We start from the raw sequence: 23,930 nt of genomic DNA on the forward strand, positions 1-23,930 counted from the left end.
GCTGTTACTGTTTTACCTGCTTGGAGTTGTCTCTCTGCCAATGCTACTGCAATGGGATCCGTGGCCTTTGAAACTGATGAAGTCTACAGTGCCTATTTTCTACCAGCGTAGAGTTGTAAATTGCTTTATGATGTTGAAGTTCTTCTTGTTTGCATAGTCGAAAATGTCATAATTTTTTTCCTCTTTCAGCAATTGGAAACGCTTATGCAATTTTAAGTGATGTTGAAAAAAGAAAGCAGTATGATCTGTATGGATCTGAGGAAGAAAGGATACAACAGTCACGACATAATCATACTAATTACCATGAGACATACAGTAGAGGTTTTGAAGGTATGTTTATTAGATCATATTAATGTTGCTTCTTTTGTGGAAAGTGAAAGGACCAGCTGAAATTGGTTGTTGGTTTATGATTTGTTATATGTATTAAGGACTTAGGCACCTAGAAAGATGGTGGGGATTACATCTCATGTAAAGGTATAATTTCAATTCAGTTCATAATTGTGTTCATAATTATAAGGGTCTGATAACAATAGACATTAAAATTTCCTCTATCTCCCTGAGCATTTCGGCACCATTGCTCTTTTAAAGATTAAATTACAATATACAAATATCAATATAGACAGGAATCAATAAGTGTACCAATTCAAAACTGCGACCATGGTGTGTGGCAAATATGTGTAATTTGTAGGGGCATGTGTGTTTTTTTCTTGTGACGAAATGTGAAAGAAACACATTGTAATGTGTCACAAAATGATGCGAAATGAACTGCAAAATGTGAAATAAACTTTTAAACATGAAATTTAGGGTTTATTTACCAATGTTGTACCTTCTAAGATCTGAATTATCCTGAGAGTTTTGCAAATCACGGAAAATTATTTAATTCTGGAATAAATATTTGAGAAGCAAAAAATGGACTCCTTTACACAGAAATAAATTTATTACGCTAATAACTTAACTATATAAATGTCCTATTATAAGTGAAATGTTAATTTTGTGTAATAAGTGTAGTTTTAAAATCTCATCTAGATCTTTATTCATCATTTTAACTCTGAAATGCCATTTTACATATTTACCACTTTTGATCTCAAGATGTGTCCAGTTTTTGTACAGATTTATTTACCATAAATATATGGCCTGATTTTCAAAGCTGACACCTGGCTCTGAAGAAGATTTTTTTTGAACTGCTCATAATTATTATTTTTATAGTGGGACATTTTTTACATTAAATATTTTTGTGTAATAATCAAAACATATTTTAATCTTCGTAAAAACATTTGTTTTCTGTTGAATTAAAAAAGAAAAACATGAAGGCTGGCTATGTTCTTCTGCCGACCAGGTAATATATTTTTTAATGAAATCTTCTTTTAAAATACTAATCTGTTGTTAGGCTCTAATATAGTTGATGAGTAATTAGTCAGGTTAATCAGTAATTTTCACTCTTGGACTAGTTTTTACCCCTGTAACCTATTTTTAATGTACGTATAATACGTACCTAGTATATAAAGGAATATTGATCAGTGTGTTTTTATTTTGTTTCAGCCGATATTACCGCTGAAGAATTATTCAACATGTTCTTTGGTGGTGGATTTCCTGGTCAAAGTGTTTATGTAAGGAGAGGCGATGGAAGGTGGCAGAGGGCTGCAGAACATCGAACACATCCCAGAGAGGTTCGCATATTTGGTTTAAGCATGACAGGTGTTGAAGTCGAGCATTTATCAAAATTACTAAAAGGCTAAATGCAGAAGGAACATGAACTGTTATTATCTGACACATGGTCCATTTTACATATTCAGAAACATGTTCTTGTGCATAATTATTTTGGTTTAGTAAGTTGAAGACTGGCACGTAATGCCAACAGTAAACTACCAAAGTAGATATTGTACTACTTTTTGCTAAGTTTCCTGTTTCCTTTATTTATTTATAAAACTAGTGCTTTTTCTCCTCTTTCCCTTTTACAGTGCCTCCTCAGTATCATAGTCACTAATTCTGTTCCCAATGTGAATTGAACTGGGGGAAAAAAGCTGACCTGTGTGATGGAGTGGTTAACATTGGCATGGGCATTTTTTGTGAGTGTTCCTTCATATCATCACTCAACCTCATCATCCTGATTAACCAAAAGTGGCAGAAGTGTGGCTAAATAACAAGAACCAGATCAGATGGATGGGGGGGGGGGGGTGCTGTAAGGGATGACTCTTTCAGAAGACACCCAAAAATGTCAACCTCTCTCTCGCATACTATACCCTGAACTGCATTTTGCAAACTTGTGAGGCTATGGCATGTGGCCAGTATAATCCTCCTCTGTGCCGCTTGTGACTGTCCCTTAATCCCTTTCATCTTATCACTATTCATCCTCATCTTCATGATTAGCCAAAAGTGGCAGAAAAGCAAAATAAAATTAATCTATCAAACTTTGGATGATCAGTGGTCCATATACCTCTTTAAACTTTAGGTCGAAATGTAATTAACCTATGTGAGCATAAAGTGGAATTATAAGGATCTATTCCTTTTCCCACTTGATCGCCACCCCCTCCCTCCCCCAATCTCCCTGCATTTTGTTGTGTGTGTGTGTGAAGAGGAGGAAAAGAGATCCAAGTAATGTTTAAAATGATGGAAATCAAAAAACTATTTTTTGTGTGTGTGTGTGCCCCCACTGTTAGGATGAACAACTAAACCATGAAATATCAATATTTGATTTTGCCTGGGTAATATGTCCTGTATATGTAAAGTGTATATCAACGTGAACAGAGGTATGTGTATATTTATAATTTTATTTGAGGATGGACTGTACACATTTTCTACCAATTTATGGTAACAGAATAACAGTTGGAAGGAAAAATCCAGAAATCTTCAGTTGTAGTTCTGGATCTGCAAAACAAATGGAATATTCACTTCTTACAATAATTCCATGTAGCCTGTGAAAGAACATAATTTATTTGCTTATCAATTTCTATGGCTCACTGCCACCACTCTGAGAAGACTGTTTAATATTCATGATTGATGCGGTAAACACAGTTTAAAATTACTGTACTTACGTAAAATTTAGGAAGTTCGCACTTCCGCATTGCACAACTTAAAGGTAAAATCCTATTAATTTCGAAGACCCTCGTGTCTTCATTCGCTAAGGGTACGGCGTCTGGAGCGGATGTGGTACCGTGTCACTTCTTTGTTTGTTCCCGGATGGCGGTAGTTGCAATTTCTCCCGCTGGCATGTGTATCCTGGTTTGCGTAGTGTGCTCCCTGTTTTCAGGTGGCGCTGCCGAGTGGTAGTTTTGGGGGCTGGGATGTGCTGCTTGGTGTGGTGCAGTTCTTGTTCCGTGTGTGGCTGGAGGGGGGTCGAGTATGTGCACCGCATCTTTTCTTTTTCTGGTCTGGGATCTTTTTGAGGACGGTGCCAAGTCGGATGTGCCTGTCCATTGTCCAGGTTCAGTGCTGGTTTCTGTTGGATGATAGCATGGGTTTCTTTGACAGTGTTTTCTATGACAGAGCCGTTTAGGTGAAGTTGGTGTTTATCATGATCATAATAATCATAGTAATCTTAATTTTACTGTGTAAATCTAATAATTATTACATGGAAACAATGTATATTTTGTGTAGGAAGTGCTTTATAGGAATTTCATTTTTGGATTGCTATAGGATTTTTGTTGTTGCTGATGAAGTACCGACAGAAGATATACCTATAAAATTGAAAGTATTCTGTGAAGAATTCTGTGATTGGTTCATGTACTTTATTAATATATGCAGTCGAATGACTGCTATAGCTTTCTTAGAATAGGAGCTTGTCTGTTTAAACATTTACTGCCCAACGAGGAGAAATTGCTGTTGGTATGGAAACGTTAAAACACACTCTAAAATTCCTATGAGGGTGATTCAAAAGTCCCGATCCATTTTGAAGAAAAAACAGATTTATTGATGAGAAAACAACACAAATCAATCCAATGCCTCCCTAGGATGTGGAATCAGTGTAATTCAACATGACCTCGCCCCATGTCTAGGCACAATCCCCACCACTCCACAGTTGATCGGAACACTCGTTGCAAAGTTTCTGGTGTAATGGTGTCCGCAGCAGCTCAAATTCGATTTTTCAGTTCCGGGATACGTCCCCCTATCTTCACCTGGTAAACCTTTGATTTGATGTAGCCCATACGGATGCTTGGGATACACCAATCTCTCTGCCGAGTCTGCGTGTTGAGGCTCGAGGTCTACGTTCAATTGTGTCCTATATCCTGTGCACATTTTTTGCCAATGGTGATGGTCTTCCTGAATGTCTTTCATCCAGTACAGATCCTGTTCTGAGAAATTTGTTCATCAAGATCCTGATATTTGCCCTGGACGGAGTAGTTTTGTGAAATTGTCTGCACCTCAGCATAGGTTAACCCTTTCATCCATTAACACACTATGGCCATTCTCTCTTCTTTAGTGAGCATGGTTTATATTACCTGTAAAAAAGAAAAATTCAACTTGAGTATCTTGAATCACCCTGTATATATATGTGTGTGTGTGTGTGTATGTGTGTTATATATATATATATATAAAAAAATAAATCAAAGAAGGTAAAAGGAAACACTCACCGGACAGTAGAAAAATTCAAAATTTTCGCTAATTTCATAGCATCATCGGTGTGAGGAGAAATAGATTGAACCGGAACATATATATATATACGTATATGCCCTTGTAGCAGATAAGCTAGTTGACGGTAGAAATGAATGAATTAGCAATACATAATGCAAAGTTGTGTTTCAGGATAGGGTGTAACTTGTAGGAATGTCAGCATGTTATTCAATAAGCCCATACTGACTACAAAGTCAAGGTACATAATTATATCTTGGTATCCATAAAGATCATAAAAAAAGTGCAGAACTTTGAACTATCAGTTACCGATATCAGAAAATTTTACGTGTCAGTCAGCAGAAATTTCATATTGATCCATATGTATGTGACAGTCTTTACTGGAATATACATAATATTTGAACACAGACTGAGTAAATATTGATTAAATGGTAAATGCTGCAAGAAAGTATGCATTCAACTAATGTAATATATTTATTTCGTGTGTGTCTTACAGGCTAGTGGTTACACAGTATTTCTTCAAATGCTACCAATTCTTCTACTCATCCTGTTGTCCATGATGAGCAGTTTATTTGTATCGGATCCCATATATAGCCTTCATCCAAACTCGTAAGTATTGACTGAGATCAATGTTGTAGAGTAGGTATTTGTGTTAGTGTAATAGTGCATGTTATTAAATGTTACATGTTGTAAACTGAGTTACAGTAATATCAAGCATGGTTTGTAAGATGTTTAATGGTCTTAGTGTGTGGTTTATGAAATTAGTGTCAGAAAAATATTAATATTATTGTTGTTGCTGTTCCAAGTTTTGCTAGGTATTCCAGTAAAGTTAATCGGTGTGTTTTTGTAGTCATAAATAGATAAGTACTCTGTACTAAACTACTCTAAACTGTTAAAAAGTTTACGGTTCTTACAAGCACATAAACACAATTTTCAGTGCAATGTTTTGTGAGAACACATACTCTCTTCAAGAATAAATGTGTGATGAATGGAGTGTGTGTTCTCCCGAAATTACATTGTAAGAACTGTAATCTTTAAGAGAAATAATTATTACAATGCAAGCAATGCGTACATACAAGAAAAATAATGTAAAGTCCATGACATAACAGCTTTTTCATTGGGTGACGTGTGGTCGGCGCATCGAGTCCTATTGCTGCTATTTTCTGGCTTTTTCGAGACCACAGCTCGCTATTTCTTCTTTTCAAGTAGCTCCCCAATTGTCCTCATGATGCTGGGTGAATGCCGAAATTTTGGGGTCTCCCACTACTTCTTATCTATGATTAGAAATGATAGAATTAGGTTTGAAAATAGGTAAAGGTAGCATCTGCACTAGAGTTCTTCATGGGACCACTTTTATTCGCTTGTTCGAGTCCCCCACCCTCGAGCCTGCTATACTCAAGCGTACCACACTCATAGTGAAATAATTGGCTAAGTCCCATATTTCAGAGCCTAATAAGTAGCACTGTCCCATGGAAGGAAACTACTCTATGCAATTACAATTCTAAATAATAAGTCAGTATATTACTATGTAAGACCCAAATGTAATATGTGTGAAAGTATGCAATATCTACTGACCAAAACATAAAATGGAACCCTTGGATACACATGCTGACATACTTGCCTAAGGAATTAAAACTATCGTAGCACAGTGCAACATATACATATACATCGTCATTCACCTACTGGAAAGGATAATTATATTCTGCGAAATAATAAGATGCAGTTGTAACATTCAATTGAACATCATTTTAATGTGACAATAATTGTAGAAACACATATATAAAATGTCCGTCTAGGCATATTTCATCTATTTCATTTCCATATATCACTGTGTATTGGTAAGGTAGACAAAACAAAACGTGGAGGTAATGACTATGTTCACTTAAGTTTCAATTTCACTGCAGCTTTTACGTCACGATCCATATTTGAGGACTACCAGAGAGAAATGATTGTTAGAGGCACATATTTTTGGTAAATAAAAAAGCAAAATTTCGGTACAAAAACAGTCTATTTCGGGTTCAAAAGTGGTAAATAAAATAAAATTTCGGTGTTATAGGGGTGAATAATCACATCAAAAGTACTATATAAAATGACATTTTGGTTTTAAAATTGTGAATATAATCCTAAATTTGATTTGAAAACTGCACTCATTACAAAAAATAAACTTACCCCTTCTAATAGCACATTTATGTAGTTACCAGAGTATTAAGTTTTTTCCTGTGTAAAGCGTTCCATTTTTGCTTCTCAAATATTTACAGCAGAATTAATCAATTTTCCATGAATTGCATAACTCACAGGATACTTCAGACTTCAGAAAGTGTCGCGTCGGTATATAAATGGTAAATTTCGTGTTTAAGAGTATATTTCGCATTTTGCACTTCATTTCGCATCATTTCATGACAAAACAGGGTAGAAAAATGCACCTCACACCTTTCAGAAACATGAAAAATGAACATTACAGCATATTATTTCATTTCGTGTTTTCGTCAAAAACTAAATTTGCATGCCTCTAATGGTGGTTATACGTGTGCTACTAGCCTTCGATTATGTATGTCGCTCATGTGAGACTTATTCGCTCAAGCAGAAGACCTTGTAGTTCTGTACGCCATTCAGCATAGCCCGTGCGAACTATCAGGTACTTGAGTGAAATTCTCTTCATGCTTCACATTTTAACATGCCACGAAAGCATATTGGGAGGGTGGGATGTGGATGTAGTGTCCCCTAATAACGTTAATTTTAGGAGTAATATTTTACCATCCTTGAGGCCTATGTATATTATGAATCCACACATTGACAGTCTTGGCCATTTGTGATGGGATGTGATCAACACCATCTCTGACTGTCTTTACTCCTCAAGTGGTCCCCACATACTCAATTCATTAAATGCTGTGTGAACCCCAGAGCCACTCTATGCAGGGACACGTTCATAAAAATTCACACCTGAAGTGACTAAACCCGCCCCTCAAAACCATGATAATTAGAAATATATATATATATATATATAGTTTTGTAAAGTTGATATTTATTCATAATAAATTTATTGGTGTTCATGATACAGAGAGAAAGAAGCCCCCAAAGTTATTTTATAACAGGAAAGTGGCTCATCTGAGTTTGAGACTACTGGTATACTTTGTGTACCTCCCCTTTACTTCAATGACAAATTCCTTGTTGGCCTTGTTCTTGCTCTGTCCTCCAATTATTATTTTCCCTGGGCATAAATGTTTCATATTAAAAAGATATATATATATATATATATATATATATATATATATATAAGCTTGTTCTTATGTATCAAGATAAATAAATATGCTGATCATACACATACATTGCAGGGTTTGCTATTAAAAATGTAAAGTTCTAGTCTTTATTGTGAAGAAATGATCAGTTCATGACAGCTATCATCTTGATTGTCTATGGTACTTCACATTAATATTGCTAGATGCTAATGCTTCAATTGCTGACTCAGATGGACTTAGGAAGGTAATGTTTGAACCAAAACTAATCTAGTAGACTTAACTATGGGTCCAGTAACCTAGTAGTGTACATGAAAATAGCAGATGGATGTCTGAAGTGACTCTGTACGATACCAAGGTAACCTTAGGGGCATCAATTTTCCTGTTTCTAGCTATTGTAGTTTCTGAGATTTCATCAGGCAGTGGCATGGTGTGCCAGATATGGAGGAGAGTTGAGGGGGGGATATTCCTAATCCTTTTGTCTGACTTCCTAGAAAATAACCATGCTAGACATTGGTTAGAAAAGTCTTTACATTTCGTCACAAACTTGCTTGACATACTATACCTGTTTCGTACATATGGCTCAAATGTACAGGGTGTTGGGGAAAGAACAACTAAAGAAAATTGCATCTCTGAAACTACTGCATTTGTGGCCTGAAAGTTTACGTAATCTAAAAGTGAAGTATGCACAATGCAATTGCAGCTCTTTTGCATGTAGATCTTATGAGAAGAGAGAGAATGTACACCCCACAAGAGAACATTTTGTGGCTTGTTGAAACATATTCAGCCAATTTTAATGTCCCATAATTTACTGGAGTTATAACTCTAAAATTTTGTGTTCTGAAATATGTATCATACAATACAGTGGAACCCTGATTTTACATTTTCTCACATTATACACTCAATCTTGATGGTCCCAACATAGTAAAATGTTATAAAATTTTATACATTTTCCTGCATTTTAAGTTTATTCAGCTTGGTCCCCTGAAAAACGTAAATTCAAGGTTCCACTGTCTTTTTTGAACTAGCTCTGAGCTGATACTAATGTTTGAACATAGCTATTATATTCTTGAGATTACTATCACTTAATCAGAAAATCTTTTCTTGACACAATGCTGGTTCAAAGTTTATGAAGATTACCCATTTAAATAATTTTCAAGATAATAGGTAGGTTCGGTATATCATTTTGCAAACTTGTAAAAATATTGTCCAGTATCGGTAATTAAATTCCAGGAGATAACTTTCCAATGCTATCAGCTCAGCTAACATTAACCTGAACTCTATCCTTGTGCCAGTGTGGGGTCAGTGCCCATGGTTCATATCTCAGTTACACAGTTGAACAGAAATCCAACTAGTTTTAATGCCAGTCAAATATACTATAAACTAGCTTAATGTTATACTTGTAGAGTACAATTTGAACTTAAAATTTCAGTCTGTAGCAGTTCTTCAATGGATGCAGAGATAAACCTTGTTCCTAATGCTCTGTAATATGTTTGTTTTTTTCTCAGTTTTTTTATGCAGTTATGTGCAGACGTTCTGAATGCAGCTCCTTTGTTAATTATTTAATCCCATTTATTAAGGAGCTAATTTTGTCCCTTGACTATATAATTAGTGATACATAATGTTAATGCTATTTGTGACATATTTTAACACACAAATGTTAGAACTTGCAGAACAATGAACACACTTGAAAGCATTGTAGCACTGAAAGGTTTGTATAGGACTCAAAATAGATGTATTACTAAATAATGTAAACTTGTGTGCTTGTTGGCAACACCTGAAATTAGATTGTCCCAATAGTGCTTCTAGCAAGAATTCACTTACATGCAGAGCATGCTTATGCACATCACCATTCACAAATAGTGGTGTTTTTTCATGTTTTTAGATTCTTGTTCTTCCAAAATGCAAATGCTAAAGTTATTAATAACACTTGTGCGCTTCTTTGCAAACACCTTTGTATGTCATCCTTCACCATTTTCTTTTGTGTTACTTTGTAGTTCAAATAACTGATTCCAGATTCTAACCCATGTTACAATGTCTGTGGCTAACGAAGTAGTTGTGCATATTTCTCTTGGTAATGTTACAGGTGACATTGGAGGACTGTGAGAGTGATTCTGTTCGTGTGCTGCTGTATGTGTAATAAAAGGTGAGTTTGTGAGTTAAACGTGCATTTGTTATTGAGGTAAAAATTGAAAATCTGCATATTATTTAAAATGTTGCAATTTATGTTATATGTCGATTACATAATGTTGTTTATTGTATTTTTGTTGGTTACGTAAAACTGGGGATCGAGATCATTAGTATCAGTGACAGATTACTTAATCTAGTTTAATCATTAATACAGACCAATACTTTTCCTAAGTCAAATATCCTCTGAATTATTGTAAAATATGTAATCTTTTATGGTTGAGTTGTTACCAATGCTGATGTATTAGTTAAAATTTAATCATCAGTATTGTCTGACACTTTTGCTAGATGCTGGTTTAGGTTTGCAAATGCATTGTAGGGATATGCGAAATATTAACACCAGGAATGTGTTAACCAGGTCATGGTTCTCATTGTTTGAGCTGAATGCTAGTAGAAACAGTGCATCTTCATGTGCACTTGAAATGACTGCCTGTCTCATCTGTGAATGCACTTTTTATCCTTGATGTTGTGAAGGGCTGATAAATTGCTACAAAGCAAATTCAATTTGTAGCAGTAAATAATGAGAACAGCCATCTCAGTGATTAGCACTAATACACTGAATACTATTTTTTAAAGTTTCTGCTCAGATCATTGAAATAGGATAATCTGTTTCACCATCAAATTAGCACTATGCACGGGCGATAGTTACAGACAGCTGGACTCAATTACAACTTGCGTTATATTTACATATACACTATGTAGCCAAAAGTCACCGGACACCCAGTGCTGTTCATGCCAAAGCAACCATATACAGTATTTACATATACAGTATGTAGCCAAAAGTCACCCGACACCCAGTGCTGTTCATACCAAAGACACCAGCCAGGCAACTAATAAGATGTCAAACCTCCCTTCTCTATTATTACAGCATTAACTCTTCGGGGCAGGCTTTCTGCTAATGTTCTGGTATATTAATGGTGGATTTTTTTTCATTCGTCCTGTAGCCTCGTGAATAGTTCATGGCTGATTTTCAGTAAAGTGGGTCTGGCACGCAACCGACGCTCCAGTTCATGCCAAATATGTTCTATGGGCTTCCAGTTGGGGCTTTGAGCAGGCACATCAACCTGATTGTCCTCAAACCACAATGCAATGGATCCTGCTTTATGGACAGGGGCATTATCGTACTGATAAAGAAATGGGCCCCATTCTAAACTGTTGTGGGCAGCATGCTATTGTCTAAAATGTTCTCATAAACACTACTGTTCATGTTGCCATTGACCAAAACTAATGGCCCAAGCCCAAACCAGGAAATATAGCCCCAGACCATGACACTACTGCCACGTTCACTTGGGTGTCCGGTGACTTTTGGCTATATAGTGTATGGGCAATGGTGGTGTCAATATTTGCATAGAGACCTTCTTGATAAAACACACTGTTGAAGAGATATTCAGAGTTAACTCTAACCTACAGTATTGGCCATATTATTGGACTCATTAGTTGAAAAAATGAAACTCAGATTAACTCACTTTATGTAGAGAAATTTGACAGATTTAATGTTTTGTGATACACATCATTGTTATACACACTGCAAGTACTCTCAGTACTTTGTATGACTACCTTCAGCTCTTTGAGCCCATTTTAATCATTGTTTGTGTTCAATTCCCTTTCACTCTTTTTTTCTAAACTTCAAACCACGTGGTTTATGAAATTACGCGTTGCTTCGAAGATACAAATAAAGAACACCCTTACAACAACCAGAATTAATATTTTTTTTTTGATATAACCAAAAATTACCATAAATAACACTGTAAACAATGTACGTATTGTTCCAGGCATTTTTGCGTATATGCAAAGAATCATGCGGCCATCTATTCTTGGGACACAGTAAAAGAAGGGATTATGGGAAACAAGGTTATATCGACGCAGACAAACAGTTTAATCCCATAAAAAGTTATAACAATCATCAAATATATTTAGTTAGAACACTTTCAAAACAAGGAAATGTGCTTCTTTTTTATGATGAGTCCAGTTATTTGGCCAATACTGTATGTAAAGGTGTTAAATTTTCAACAATATAGTATGGCAAAAGCAGATTTCATATTTAAATGACAGCTATATTAATATCATATTTATATCAAATGTAATTCTAATATTTTAAAGGAAAACTGTGGCAGATGGATATGGTGTAATCACAATGAAATAATGAAATACTTATTCATTACGATATAAATATTCCAGAAAACACATTCAATTGTTCAATTGTTCATTGGTGGGAATTTGGATGAGTGTCGATACAAAGTGATAGCAGCTCAGCCCTAATTGTTTAATAATTCTAGGCCCTACATGAAATTGTTATAGCAAAAGTTTTATTTGTGACCAAATTATAGATATTATCTCTTAAGTGAATCAAAGTCCAAATGTAAAATTTATGAAGACAAGTCACAGATATTCTTCTGCTGTTGTATGAAACAGAAACTCACTGCTACCATTCACAGAATGATATTTGTGTTTGGCCTGTTCGCAGCATTCTGTGAAGTGTAAGAAGTGAATTTTAAGTTATTCATATTCCCTTTATATGTGAAAGAATACTAATTAGTAGAGCCCGTAAGTTTGGCAAAATGCCTCTTTTTATCTACTGGATATATTGATAAAATTTTTCCGGATATACGTTTTTTATGTTGTTTCGAATGTTTTAGAAGCCTTTTCATTTTGCTTATTTGAGACCCCACTGCCTATTTTTAATTATAATGCCTTTTTTTGCCTTTTTCAATGAAATTGGACCATTTTTTTTTTAAAAAAAGTGTGTATATAAATTATTTTTCTCCCAAAAAACGTTGTTGGCATTTATTTTTCTTCCGTTTATTATGTGAATAATTTTAGCTTTATTTAAGTAATATTGAACTCACGCATGTTTCAACATTGCTGAAGGAGAAAAGTGTGAGAGAAAAGTATTTCATGCTGAGTTAGGATATTGCCTTTCGGTTAACATTTCCTTGTGCATGATTGACTGCTGAAAACCTGTTGCAGAACATCTGCACAATTACGTCATCACGTCCAGCGTCCGTGTCAGGACGTTATTGACAAGAAACAGCACTAATGCCCAAGGGCCTTTGCATGCATTCCAAAAATCAAGTTCTCTATCTTTAGTTTAGTTCTGCACTTTGGAGGGAAACGATTGTGTATTTGTCATTATGCCGAAATTTAGTGTGCCATTAAGTGGTAAGTTTCATGGTTACGTGCGTGAATTTGGTGAAAATTGAAATGCTCTTCCCAATGTAGATTTTAACATTTTGCCAGAAATTATAGATAAAAGTAAGCGACTTCCAAATGTGCCTTTTTTGTTTATTTTGCCTTGTTTCATTTTTAGTGCCTATTTTCCACATTATAAATGCCTTTTTGCCTGCCTATTTTAACGAAAATAAATGCCTGAACTTCCGGGCTCTACTAATTAGAATTGCAGAATTACACCCCTCCCCCCTTTCCTTCCTTTGAATAGCTCCATACCATAAAATGAACATAGGGAGGTGATGGGGCTCTACGTGGAGGTAGAGGCCCGAGGTATTTACTTTCAAAGATCATTCTGAAATATGCACTCAATTTGAGACTTTCTATCAGATAATCGATGTTATCAATATGCCAATAAAAATTTGTGTTTACCTCTGCACACTCCAAACCCTAATGGAGGTTGGTTTATCTAGTTACTATGATGGGAAAAGGTTAACAAAAGCCATTATGTAATTCTCATGTTTCCTACAATCCATTAAAGTTGGTAAGTTTTTCTTAGAAGTGTCTGTATTTTACAGTCTGCAATCGTTTTATCAAAAGATGTAATTGTAATACATATTATACGTCATGTTTCATGGTCTTTCATAATGTAGTGTACACTAAACTTTTCTGCACTGTATCCTCAATTTGTTATTTTTAAGTGGAGCTAATTTCAGTTGCTACAATGATTTATGTTTTGATCATTTTTGAGGAAGTATTTTGAAAAGAAACAGTGTGACAATGAGCAGTACAAAATATTTTTTCTTGATGGATAATTTTCTGTGATAATTAATTAGTTCCCATTATCACAAGAAAATCTCTTTATCATTCGTCACCGGCAAAGCATGAAGAGAGATAATCAATAAGTATAACACAAATTTGAATAATTTAAAAGTATTATTCATTTGATACTGCTTGGTTTCCTACCTCGTTTGTACATGCATTTACAAATTGAAAAGAATTTTGAAGTTACGGTAGCTTTCAAAGATCAGTAATTTGAAGAACAAAAATACTGGTGCAGAAAATATCATTCTTTTAAAATAAAAACAGTAAGTTTTATCAAATTGCACTCCATAAACAGGTAACATTTTCTATCAGTTATGATGCTTTTTAGAGTTAAGTCTTGACATTTTGGTTTTGTACCAAAGAAGCTACACATACATGAGGTAAATATGCAACTTGATAGAGCAAACCCCAATACATGCAACAGTTTCCACATATCCGAAGATAGCTGGTGGTGGTGACAAAATTATATGTATGTGTGCTTTCCCTCTGTGATTAGATATGATTCTGTCCATATGTATGTATCCCTTAGAATCTAATCTAACCCATTGTATATCTGGGTTTTGAGGCATTTTTTTCCTTATTCACACATGCCACATTTGAAGAACTGCAGTAGAGTGGAGGTTTCTTATTTAAATCTGCATCCATCTTTAATGTTTCTTTGCTTTGTTGATCTACTTGTAAGCATTATCGCCTTCTGTGTTATTCTATTGAAAGAAATCTCTTGTCAGAATGAATGTATGCATCTTGGATCGGAATGTGAGTAAAGTTTGTGCATATGTTTGAATGCATATATGCATTCTTGAGAGAGACTTTAGAACAGGCACAGTAATTAATGTACTGAAGAAATAATTTTGATTTCTTGAACTTTAGGTAGTCAGTATTCTTGAGAGTGTCAGTTCAAAGAGTTTTTGATTCATTGCTTCTAGAGAGTATTGCATGACAGCACCATCAGCATGCTGGAATTTTTCTGATTAAAATTGGAAAGTTCACAAAGAGAGAGAGCCATGTAATATATGTTTTTTCCCATCACTTCCATTGCAATATTACTACTTCATACTGTGAATCTACCATGCATACACAACCCTATAGCAAAGATATGTTTACAGTTATTGCCTTGTTGTAAGGTGGTTTGTACAACTCCCTGTGTAAGTTAGGTACAGTACAGTCCCAATTACTTCCATATTAGTTCAAGTGCAATTATGTATAAGGGTTGCCCAAATAAAACTAATACTTTTGTCGTAGCATCATAGCTTAACTACGCAGAGCTTTGTGTTTGCTCTGGTAGGTGGCGTTGTATGTAAAAAAACATACATCGTATGCATACCTGGTATGGTCTGATGGTGCAGTGTGTTGCTTACATGTGCAGAAGCACGTTCACAACATGGATTTGTCCAAACAGGCCCAGCGAGCAATTTTTGAAGGCAGAAGTTGTTCTGTGATCTGCTGGGCGTTTCCGCTGGGAAGTCCTCCACCATCCTCCCTACAGCTCCTCATCTCTCACCCTGTGACTACCACATCTTTAGAACACTAAAAAAAACATTCGAAGGCCCGCCGGATTGCCAACAATGCTGAGGTCCGTGATGCCGTTGAAGATTGGTTCCGCAGTCAACCACGGATGTTCTTTGCTCAGGGTATTCATACCCTTGTGACGCACTGGGATACTTGCTTGAACAGACAATGTGACTGTGTGTAGAGGATATGTCACCCATGGATCACTTTTACTTCCTGTATATTCCAACCAATAAATCATTACAGAAAAAACCAAGAGTCTCACTTTCATTTGGGCAACCCTTATATTATTGTATATTTCTTAATGACACATGTAATAACATTAGCAGGCAAGGAGTTGGACAGTTGTGACTGTGTGACTTCATTGAATTAAAAATAAATGAGCTTAACATTCAACAATATTTTGTCCATATTAATATTAATAGCATAATTCCAAGAACAAGATTGCATCCTTTCTAGACTGAGTGCATTGAGAGGTCAGTGCGCTATCCCCTCACTGAAGGTTCTGGGTTTAAGTCCCAATTTGGTCATGGTATAATACACACCATCATTCATCTTCATTGTTGCTTTTAACTTGTAGACAGAAATGTGTCATAATAAGAAAAATACAAAAATAAGACTTTTCTAAGGGAGTCTTTCAATTGTTATTGTTTGTTGATTTTTATCTTCTGTTTAGCAGAGCAAGCTAATAACAGATTTTTCTTAACATTCCAGGTGAATAATATTTACAATTAACTAATTAAATTTTATTTCAGGTCACCTTTTGTGTCCATTACATTTTGCAAATTATTCTTTCTCAAAAGAATTTCAAGTTTTGGAAAACTTGTTTTTATCATTTTTGACTTAAAAATGTGTTTTTTCTTCCATGCAGAAAATTTATCATTGAAAGGAAGACAATTAATTTGAGGATCCCTTACTATGTAAAAGAGAACTTTCATACTGAATATCAAGGAAGTTTAAGACGCTTAGAGGCTGCTGTAGAGGAAGAGTATATTCAAAATTTACGTCACTCGTGCTTTAGGGAAAGGAACTATCGTAAGCACCTATTAGTTTTGTAATCTTGTTATTGTTTGTAATAATCCCCCCATAATAAGCAAAATAATTTACCCTCAAGTATACTACAGTGTGTTTCAATTGTCGCACAACCCCAAACTTTCATCAACAACTTGAAAATTGGACAACAGGCTTTTTGCATCTTGAAGCTTCGTCCTGTAGTGTATTTTTTAAATACTTTATGTTGCTAATTTATTTAATGTAGGCAACTCCTGAAATTAACTAATGAGGCAAGTCTGAGATATGTTTTTCCCAGAATAATTTCATGGAAATGCAATTTGATTTTTTTTTGTGTTACCATAATTTGAAGTTTTGTGACTGTTGCCATGCTGATTTGTAATTTGTGACCAATATTGGTCATGGAGAAAGCGATTTTATGGACTAAGTGAAATAGTTGCATTTTAGTGGTGTTTGATGTTAGAATTTTATCATCAGTTGCATGTACCCAAGTACCAACCATACAACAACATGGAAAATAGTAAATAATAATTTTATGAAATTTCACTTTTCACTGAAAATGTGTTCGCACCTGGCAGCATTATTTAGATTTCGCTGTTGAGCAAGGCATAATCAACCTTGCGGAAACCCTTGGGGGAGGAGGGGGGGGGGGTTAATGCAGCTGGAGCATGATGCTGATCACATCACCTCCAAAATGGTCGAGATCTAGAATGTGGGGTGCTACCCCCACGTCCCCTTAATGGCATGGTGTTATCTACACAGGGAACTTTACCTTTACCTTGCAAGGCATCTCTTAGAGTCTCGCATGGTACCAGTACATCTCCAATGGAGCATAAGAAAGTCAAACCACTGTAGCCAGGAAGAACAAAAGAATCCTTTAACAAGTCCCATTTCAGGACAAAATTATGATTTTTTTTATGTGGTTGTATGGTCATGCAACATGTACTGACAAAATTCTGGACTGCTAATGTTGCAAACCAAGATTATAAGTCGCTAAATGTCAGTTTTTCACTTTGCCCATAAAAATAACTATATCCAAATTCATCAAGTGCTGCACATGACCTGTATCAGTTGCAAACCACAATCACGAAACTAAAAATTATGACCCTTACAATTTTTTCTACAGAAATTTGCATTAAAAAAAGAAGACTTAAGCCATTATTTAGTATCTAGAATTTCCTGCATGGAATGAAGTGGCAACCCAATGGATGAGGCTTCATAATGCAGAAAACCCAGTGTGAATATCTCTCGTAGTATTCATGTCATAAGGAATCAAAGTAGGATTATGCGACTTTAGAAACGCTCTGTATAAATCAGTGTTTCAAAATAACTTGACTTTTTAAAATGAGTACTGTAGTGCAATTACTTTTTCAGGTAATAAGTAACAAAAATTAAGTTACTTTTACAGTTACTTTTCTGTAAGTTTCAACAATAATAAACAAAATTATAGTTTCCTACAATATGTATACATAAATAGAATTTTGATCTTCGTGTACACATATTTTGTTGCATGTATTTCGCATGTCATTTTTTTTTTAAGTATAATGGTTTACTTTGAATTTTCCTGTCTCTTTATTTTCATGTTTAAATATATGACAGTTATTGTAATTCAATGATTTTTTAAAAATTTTTATAGGTCACTGGTGAAATAAATCCAGTTCATAAATGTAACACATCCTTATCTTATAACTTAAAAGTAACAGCTATTTCTTTAAAGTAACATCAACTGTAATTGAGTTACGTTTTGTGCAAAATAACTGTAAATCAGTTACTTTCCAAGGACTTATAAATATTATTTGTCAAAATGAGCAATTTAGTTTTCATGATTAGGATGATTATTCATGAAGAAAGGAGTAGTATTGTTTCTTAGGAACATAATGAAAATCATTAGAGCTCCTACATTGCCAAATGGTTAATCTGGTTGGTACAGTTAGGAGAAATAGAAACACACTTTAAAATGCCTGTAGTTATATTCTTTTAGCAGACAAGCCAGATTATGGTAAAAAGCAAGAGAAAATACACAATGCAAAGTTGGTTTTCAGGATAGAGTGTAAGATGTAGAAATGTCAGTGTGTTTGCCAAAAAGTCCCTCACAGTAGCCATTTGTCTGTTTTCATTATTTGTCATCATGAAATTTGACTGATACTGGAGTAAAGGTTGTACTCAACTTATTGGTCTTTTTTGTTTCAATTCTGCAACCTCACATTACGGAAAATGAATGGATGAACACAGGGTGTGTACTAGTCTGGAGAAGTCAGGAAATTTACTTTTACTGGAAAAGTCATGGAAATGTCAGCAAAATTTACTGTGCAAGTGCACTAAAAATAGGTTCTTGAACAAAGAGGAGAAGGACAAGCAAGAAATTTAAAATTTGTTGTGGACAAATGATAACTGAGTATTTCCAGTAGTTACAGTAGAAATTGTACAGTCACGGACACTTACCTTAACTTACCAACTGGCTCTACAGCTCTAGGTGAGCTTTGGCCTCCAAGCATCTCTGTCCAATATCTTCACCCTCCATCCATGGACTCCCTTTCTTTGTAGATCTTGTACGACACTATCCCACCATCTTAGTTTGGGTCTGCCTCTTCTTGTTGTGGAATACATTCTCTCATACATGATTCTTCGCGGAATTCTATCCTTATTCATTCGTTCTATGTGACCCATCCAACTAATCCTTCTGGCTTTAATAAATCTTACTATATCCTTTTGGTTTAAGATGGAATTTATCTCTTCATTTCGACTTCTCCAAAAATCTCCATCCTTGATTGGTCCATATATTTTTATGATTCTTCTTCTTTGTTTTCCTTATTTGTTGTTCAGCCTCTAAACTCATTGTCCATACCTCAGCACTGTAAGTTATTACCAGTCTTATAAGTGTCTTGTAAATCAATAGTTTTGTATCTCTGTTAATTAACTTGCTTTTTAGTAATTGTATATTGGCATAATATGCTTTGTTCCGTGCGTTTATTCTTTCTCTAATTGTATCATGCATATTATTTTGGTCATTTATCGTCATTCCAAGATACTTGAAGTTTGTTACTGTTTCGAATTTCTTGTCATCTATTGTAAATTGGTGGTAACTGTTTTTACCTTGTTTTGGTGTCAGTCGTATGAATTTGGTTTCGTTCATGTTTGTCTGTAACCCAATTTTATTTGCTTCTTCTAATATCCTGTATGTTCTCTTTAATTCTTCTTCTATTCTGGATATTATAACTACGTCGTCGGCATATGCGTTAATTTGGCTAAGTTTCGTAAATATTGTTCCTCTTTTGTCTATTTTGCTTATTATTCCATGTAGTGCTATGTTAAATAAGCATGTAGATACTCCATCTCAGTGTTTTACTCCTGTGTTATATTATGTTAGTTCACCAATATCGCTCCATATTTTGACCTTGAAATATGTGCGTTGCAGTGTCATGTTTGTTAATCTAATCAATTTCTTAGGTATTTGTAATTCTGTCATAGTTTGCATTAATTTATGCCTTATAATACTATCAAAAGCACCATGAAAGCCTATGAATAGCATGTAGAGATTTGTATTATCTTCATAATGTTTCTCCTGAATAATTGATCTATGGTACTTCTTCCTTGTCTAAAGCCTGCTTGATATTCTCCTATTATGTTTTCTGTTATTGCTATTAATCTTCTATGTATAGTACAAGTCAATATTTTGTAAGTTGTATTAAGTAACATGATGCCTCTATAATTACTACATTCTGTTTTGTCACCTTTCTTGTGTATTGGGCACAATATTTCATTATTCCATGCTTCTGGTATGTGTTCTTCTTGACAGATTTGTTTTATCAGTTTGTGTATTTCTTCTATCATGATTGGTCCAGAGTATTTTAGTATTTCTGCTGTTGTTTCATCTTCTCCTGGTGATTTATTGTTTTTTAGATTTTCAATCATCTTCTCAACTTCTTCTCTTGTTGGTGTTCCTTCTGTATTTTGTTCGTCGTTATCTTCTGTTTGTTCTTCTCTATACATTTCATTGTTCTTGGAAGTGTTCTGTCCATCTTTCTAGTACTCTTTCTTTGTCTCCTGTTATCTTCCCATCTCTCCTTTGACATCCTATCTCTTTGGGTTGATATCCCTTATTTATTCTCTTTTTTGCTGCATAGTACTATCTAATCTCTGACTGTCGACTAAGTTCTTCTGTTTCTTGGATATTCTTTCTTATCCATTCTTTTTTCTTTTTCTTAAATGAATTATTTGCCTGTTGCCTTAGTTCTTTGTATTTGTTACAATTACTTCTTGTTTCTCTTTGCAGCATCTTCATTCTTGCAGCATTTTTTTGGTTAATTATTTGCTGACATTCTTTATCAAACCACTCTTTCTTCCTTGATGTTTTCTCTTTGCCTGTTACTTTTTCTGCGGCTTCTGTTAACACTTTTTTAAAATTCTTTTCCACTTCCCTTCTATTGTTTCTTCTCGAGTATTTTGTTGTAACTTATTTTTAATTGCTGTTTGGTAATTCTTCTTATTTTATTGACTGTTAAATTTTGTATAGTTCCATTTTGTTCTTCGTATGTTCTGTTTGGTTGGGTTATTGCATATTCTTGCTCGTGGTTTAATTTTTACAAGAAAATGGTCTGAATCACAATTTGGTCCTCTTTGGCTTCTTACATCTATGATTGTTACTGTATTATCATCTGGTGATTTCCATGTACCCAAATGTATCTTCATATGTGGAAAGTAGGTGCTTTTAATTACCAACCTATTTCTTATTGTGAATTGTGTTAGAAGTAAGCCATTTTCATTACTGCTTTTGTGTAGGGAATGGTTACCAATTATATCTGTATCACTATTTCTCACTCCTATTTTTGCGTTGTAATCACCTGCAATTATTATGATATCATATTTTGCTATATTTTCCATTGTTCTTTCTAGTTGATCATAGGTGTTCTTTTTCTACATCTTCTTTTTCATTAGTTGGGAGCATGTACTGACAGTATACTAATATTTTGGAATTTACCCTTGATTCTTATTTTACATATCCTCTCATTAATTGGTCCGAATGATAAAACTCTTTCTCTTAGTTTTTTTTTTTTTTTTGTTAAACCCTATTCCATATTGTCCTGTTTTCATTGTTGTTCCGCTATATTGGTCTTTTACCATGCCCTTACCATCTGATCTCTTGCAATGCTACAATATCAATTTTGCATTGTGTGATTACATTGGCAATTTCTTGCATTTTACCTGGTATTAACATTGTTCGGACGTTCCAAATTGCTATGGACCAATCATATACCTTGTTCTTGCCTGGTTCGTCATCTGTGTTTCCCATCCTTATCCAAGGCTGATGTGTAGGTTTCTTAACAAGTTGCTTTTTACGAGGTGAGGTTGTCAGCGTAACACTCAACCATTTAACCATTGAAAGTCAATGTCCGTGACTGTACATTAAATACTCTAGAAAAAGGTCATGTTTTGAACTAATTTCATGCAGAAATCTACTACACTAAGTGACTATTGGAATTTCTTTTTGCAATTGTTGAGTTTTGTTTGGTAGATATTAGAATTATTACTAACTATTACTACAATTATTTTTTATTCTGTAGTTGTCATGTTTTTATATTAAAGAAATTCTTTGTTAACCACAAGTCAATATGTGCCAAGTACTATGTAAAAGCTCACCCTTGATACACTTTTTCAACAGTAAATTTCTAATCAGTTTTCCTTCTTTTTATCACTTTTACATAAGAGGTGAATATTCTAAAAACTTGGTTAGTGGAGTTCTAAGTGTGATGTTAGCTAAAATACAGTGGCCTTCTCACATGTTTAAATTAACTCGCTTCCAAAAGTTAAGCATGCGATGGAAAAGTAAGCTTTGTTTAATACAAAATTCCATATGAAGGTAGCAAATGTGTTGATGCATTAAAGAAAACAAGAATTGTGTACAAAGATCAAAAAAAATATTTACTTTTCGTAAGTTATATGATGATGTCACATTTGGGTCATTAACATAATGATGTTTAAAGGCAATCAAACCAAATGAAACTTACAGTAATATGTTATGTGACCACAAATCTTCCATTAATATGGTATGGTATGTGACCGCCCTGGACCTTCACACAAACTTTACAACGATTTTCCATGCTTTCAATGAGGTGATCAACTATTGCAGATGCGAGCAATGGCCATTCCTCCATTAGGGCAGTTTCCAACTCTGAGACTGGCTGGAGGAGGTAAACGTGCAGAGAGAGCATGTCCGAGGGCATCCCAAAGGTTTTCAATGGGATTAAGGTCAGGGGAATACGCCGGCCACTCCATACAAAAAATGCCCTCAGTTTCCAGGTACTCGTCAACGATGTTGGCTCGATGGGGATGGGCATTATCGTCCATAAGGAGAAAATCTGGACCAACTGCTGCAGTGTAGTCTCTCACAATGCGGTCTAGGACTTCATCCCGATACCACGCAGCCGTCACATGAACAGCCTTTAAAGATGTGCAGCTCGGTGCGATATCCATTGAAATTCCAGCCCACACCATGATGCTGCTAGGGGTGTAAGGGGTGCTCCTTCCATGTAGTGCACCTAATAGTCAACCTCACTTCCACATAGTACACCCTAGACTGGAGACTAATGAGGCTCTGGCGACTGGCCCCACGGCCAGTATAATTGTCCTTGTTTGTGCTGAGTGCTCCTTTACAGCCTCAGCTTTTAACGAAAGTCAGTAGATTTTAATGTTTTATGATTTTAGTTATGCAACGTTAGAGTTGTTGTTTGTAATGATAAGGGGCTGGACCCCGAATAATGTGACGGGTGCAAAATAGCCTTAGTGCTGACGCACCCAAAGTTTTAAATTCAAATTCATGACGCTGCTACCTCTGAATGTGTGATGTTCGATGATGTTCTTAGCCTGATTGCATGTGCCTCGTTCTCCAGATCCTTACATGCTTATTATCTGATTCCAAGGCAAATCTGGACTCGTCCATGAACAGGACGTTGCACCAATCTGAGAGTCCAATTGACATGTTGAAAACACTACTTTAATCTTGCCACTCTGGCTTGGACGGTTAGTGCAACACAAACACATGGTACTCGGGCGTACAATCCCTCCATGTGGAGCATTCGTCGCACAGTATTGGCAGATCTTATTTTACCTATTGCCGCTGCAACCATGGATGTAACAGTTGTGGAGGTCGCTCGTCGATTCCACTTGGCTACTATAACAATATATCGATCATCAGAGGGGGTGGTAACTCTTGGACGACCAGGCACAGGTCTCCGGACAACTGTTTGACTTGTTTGGAATTGTTTCCATAATTGAGAAATTACCGAATGATCAACGCCAAAGAAAATAGCGACTTCTTGATTGACTGTCCTGCTTCAATGCCTTCTACAGCATGCCAGCGCTCATCATCTGTTATTCATCTTCTTTCAGCCATAGAAACACAAATATTATATAAAATAATCCTACAAAAGTTATAAA

At 35.2% G+C, this 23,930-nt stretch overlaps 1 protein-coding gene across 2 annotated transcripts in view; it reads left to right on the plus strand.

The window, feature by feature from the left end:
• LOC145994924 (dnaJ homolog subfamily B member 14) overlaps positions 1 to 23,930 on the plus strand; it is a 47,328-nt gene that overhangs the window by 18,716 nt on the left and 4,682 nt on the right. For both annotated transcript variants that reach the window (XM_083131416.1, XM_083131417.1), the window contains exons 5-8: positions 190 to 330; positions 1,540 to 1,667; positions 5,063 to 5,175; positions 16,357 to 16,520. In XM_083131416.1, coding sequence (XP_082987542.1) covers positions 190 to 330; positions 1,540 to 1,667; positions 5,063 to 5,175; positions 16,357 to 16,520 — 546 coding nt within the window. The remainder of the gene's footprint in view (positions 1 to 189; positions 331 to 1,539; positions 1,668 to 5,062; positions 5,176 to 16,356; positions 16,521 to 23,930) is intronic.

The sequence above is a fragment of the Lepisma saccharinum genome, chromosome 11 (genome assembly GCF_977018435.1).
Source record: "Lepisma saccharinum chromosome 11, izLepSacc3.1, whole genome shotgun sequence".
NCBI classification, from domain to species: Eukaryota; Metazoa; Arthropoda; class Insecta; order Zygentoma; family Lepismatidae; genus Lepisma; species Lepisma saccharinum.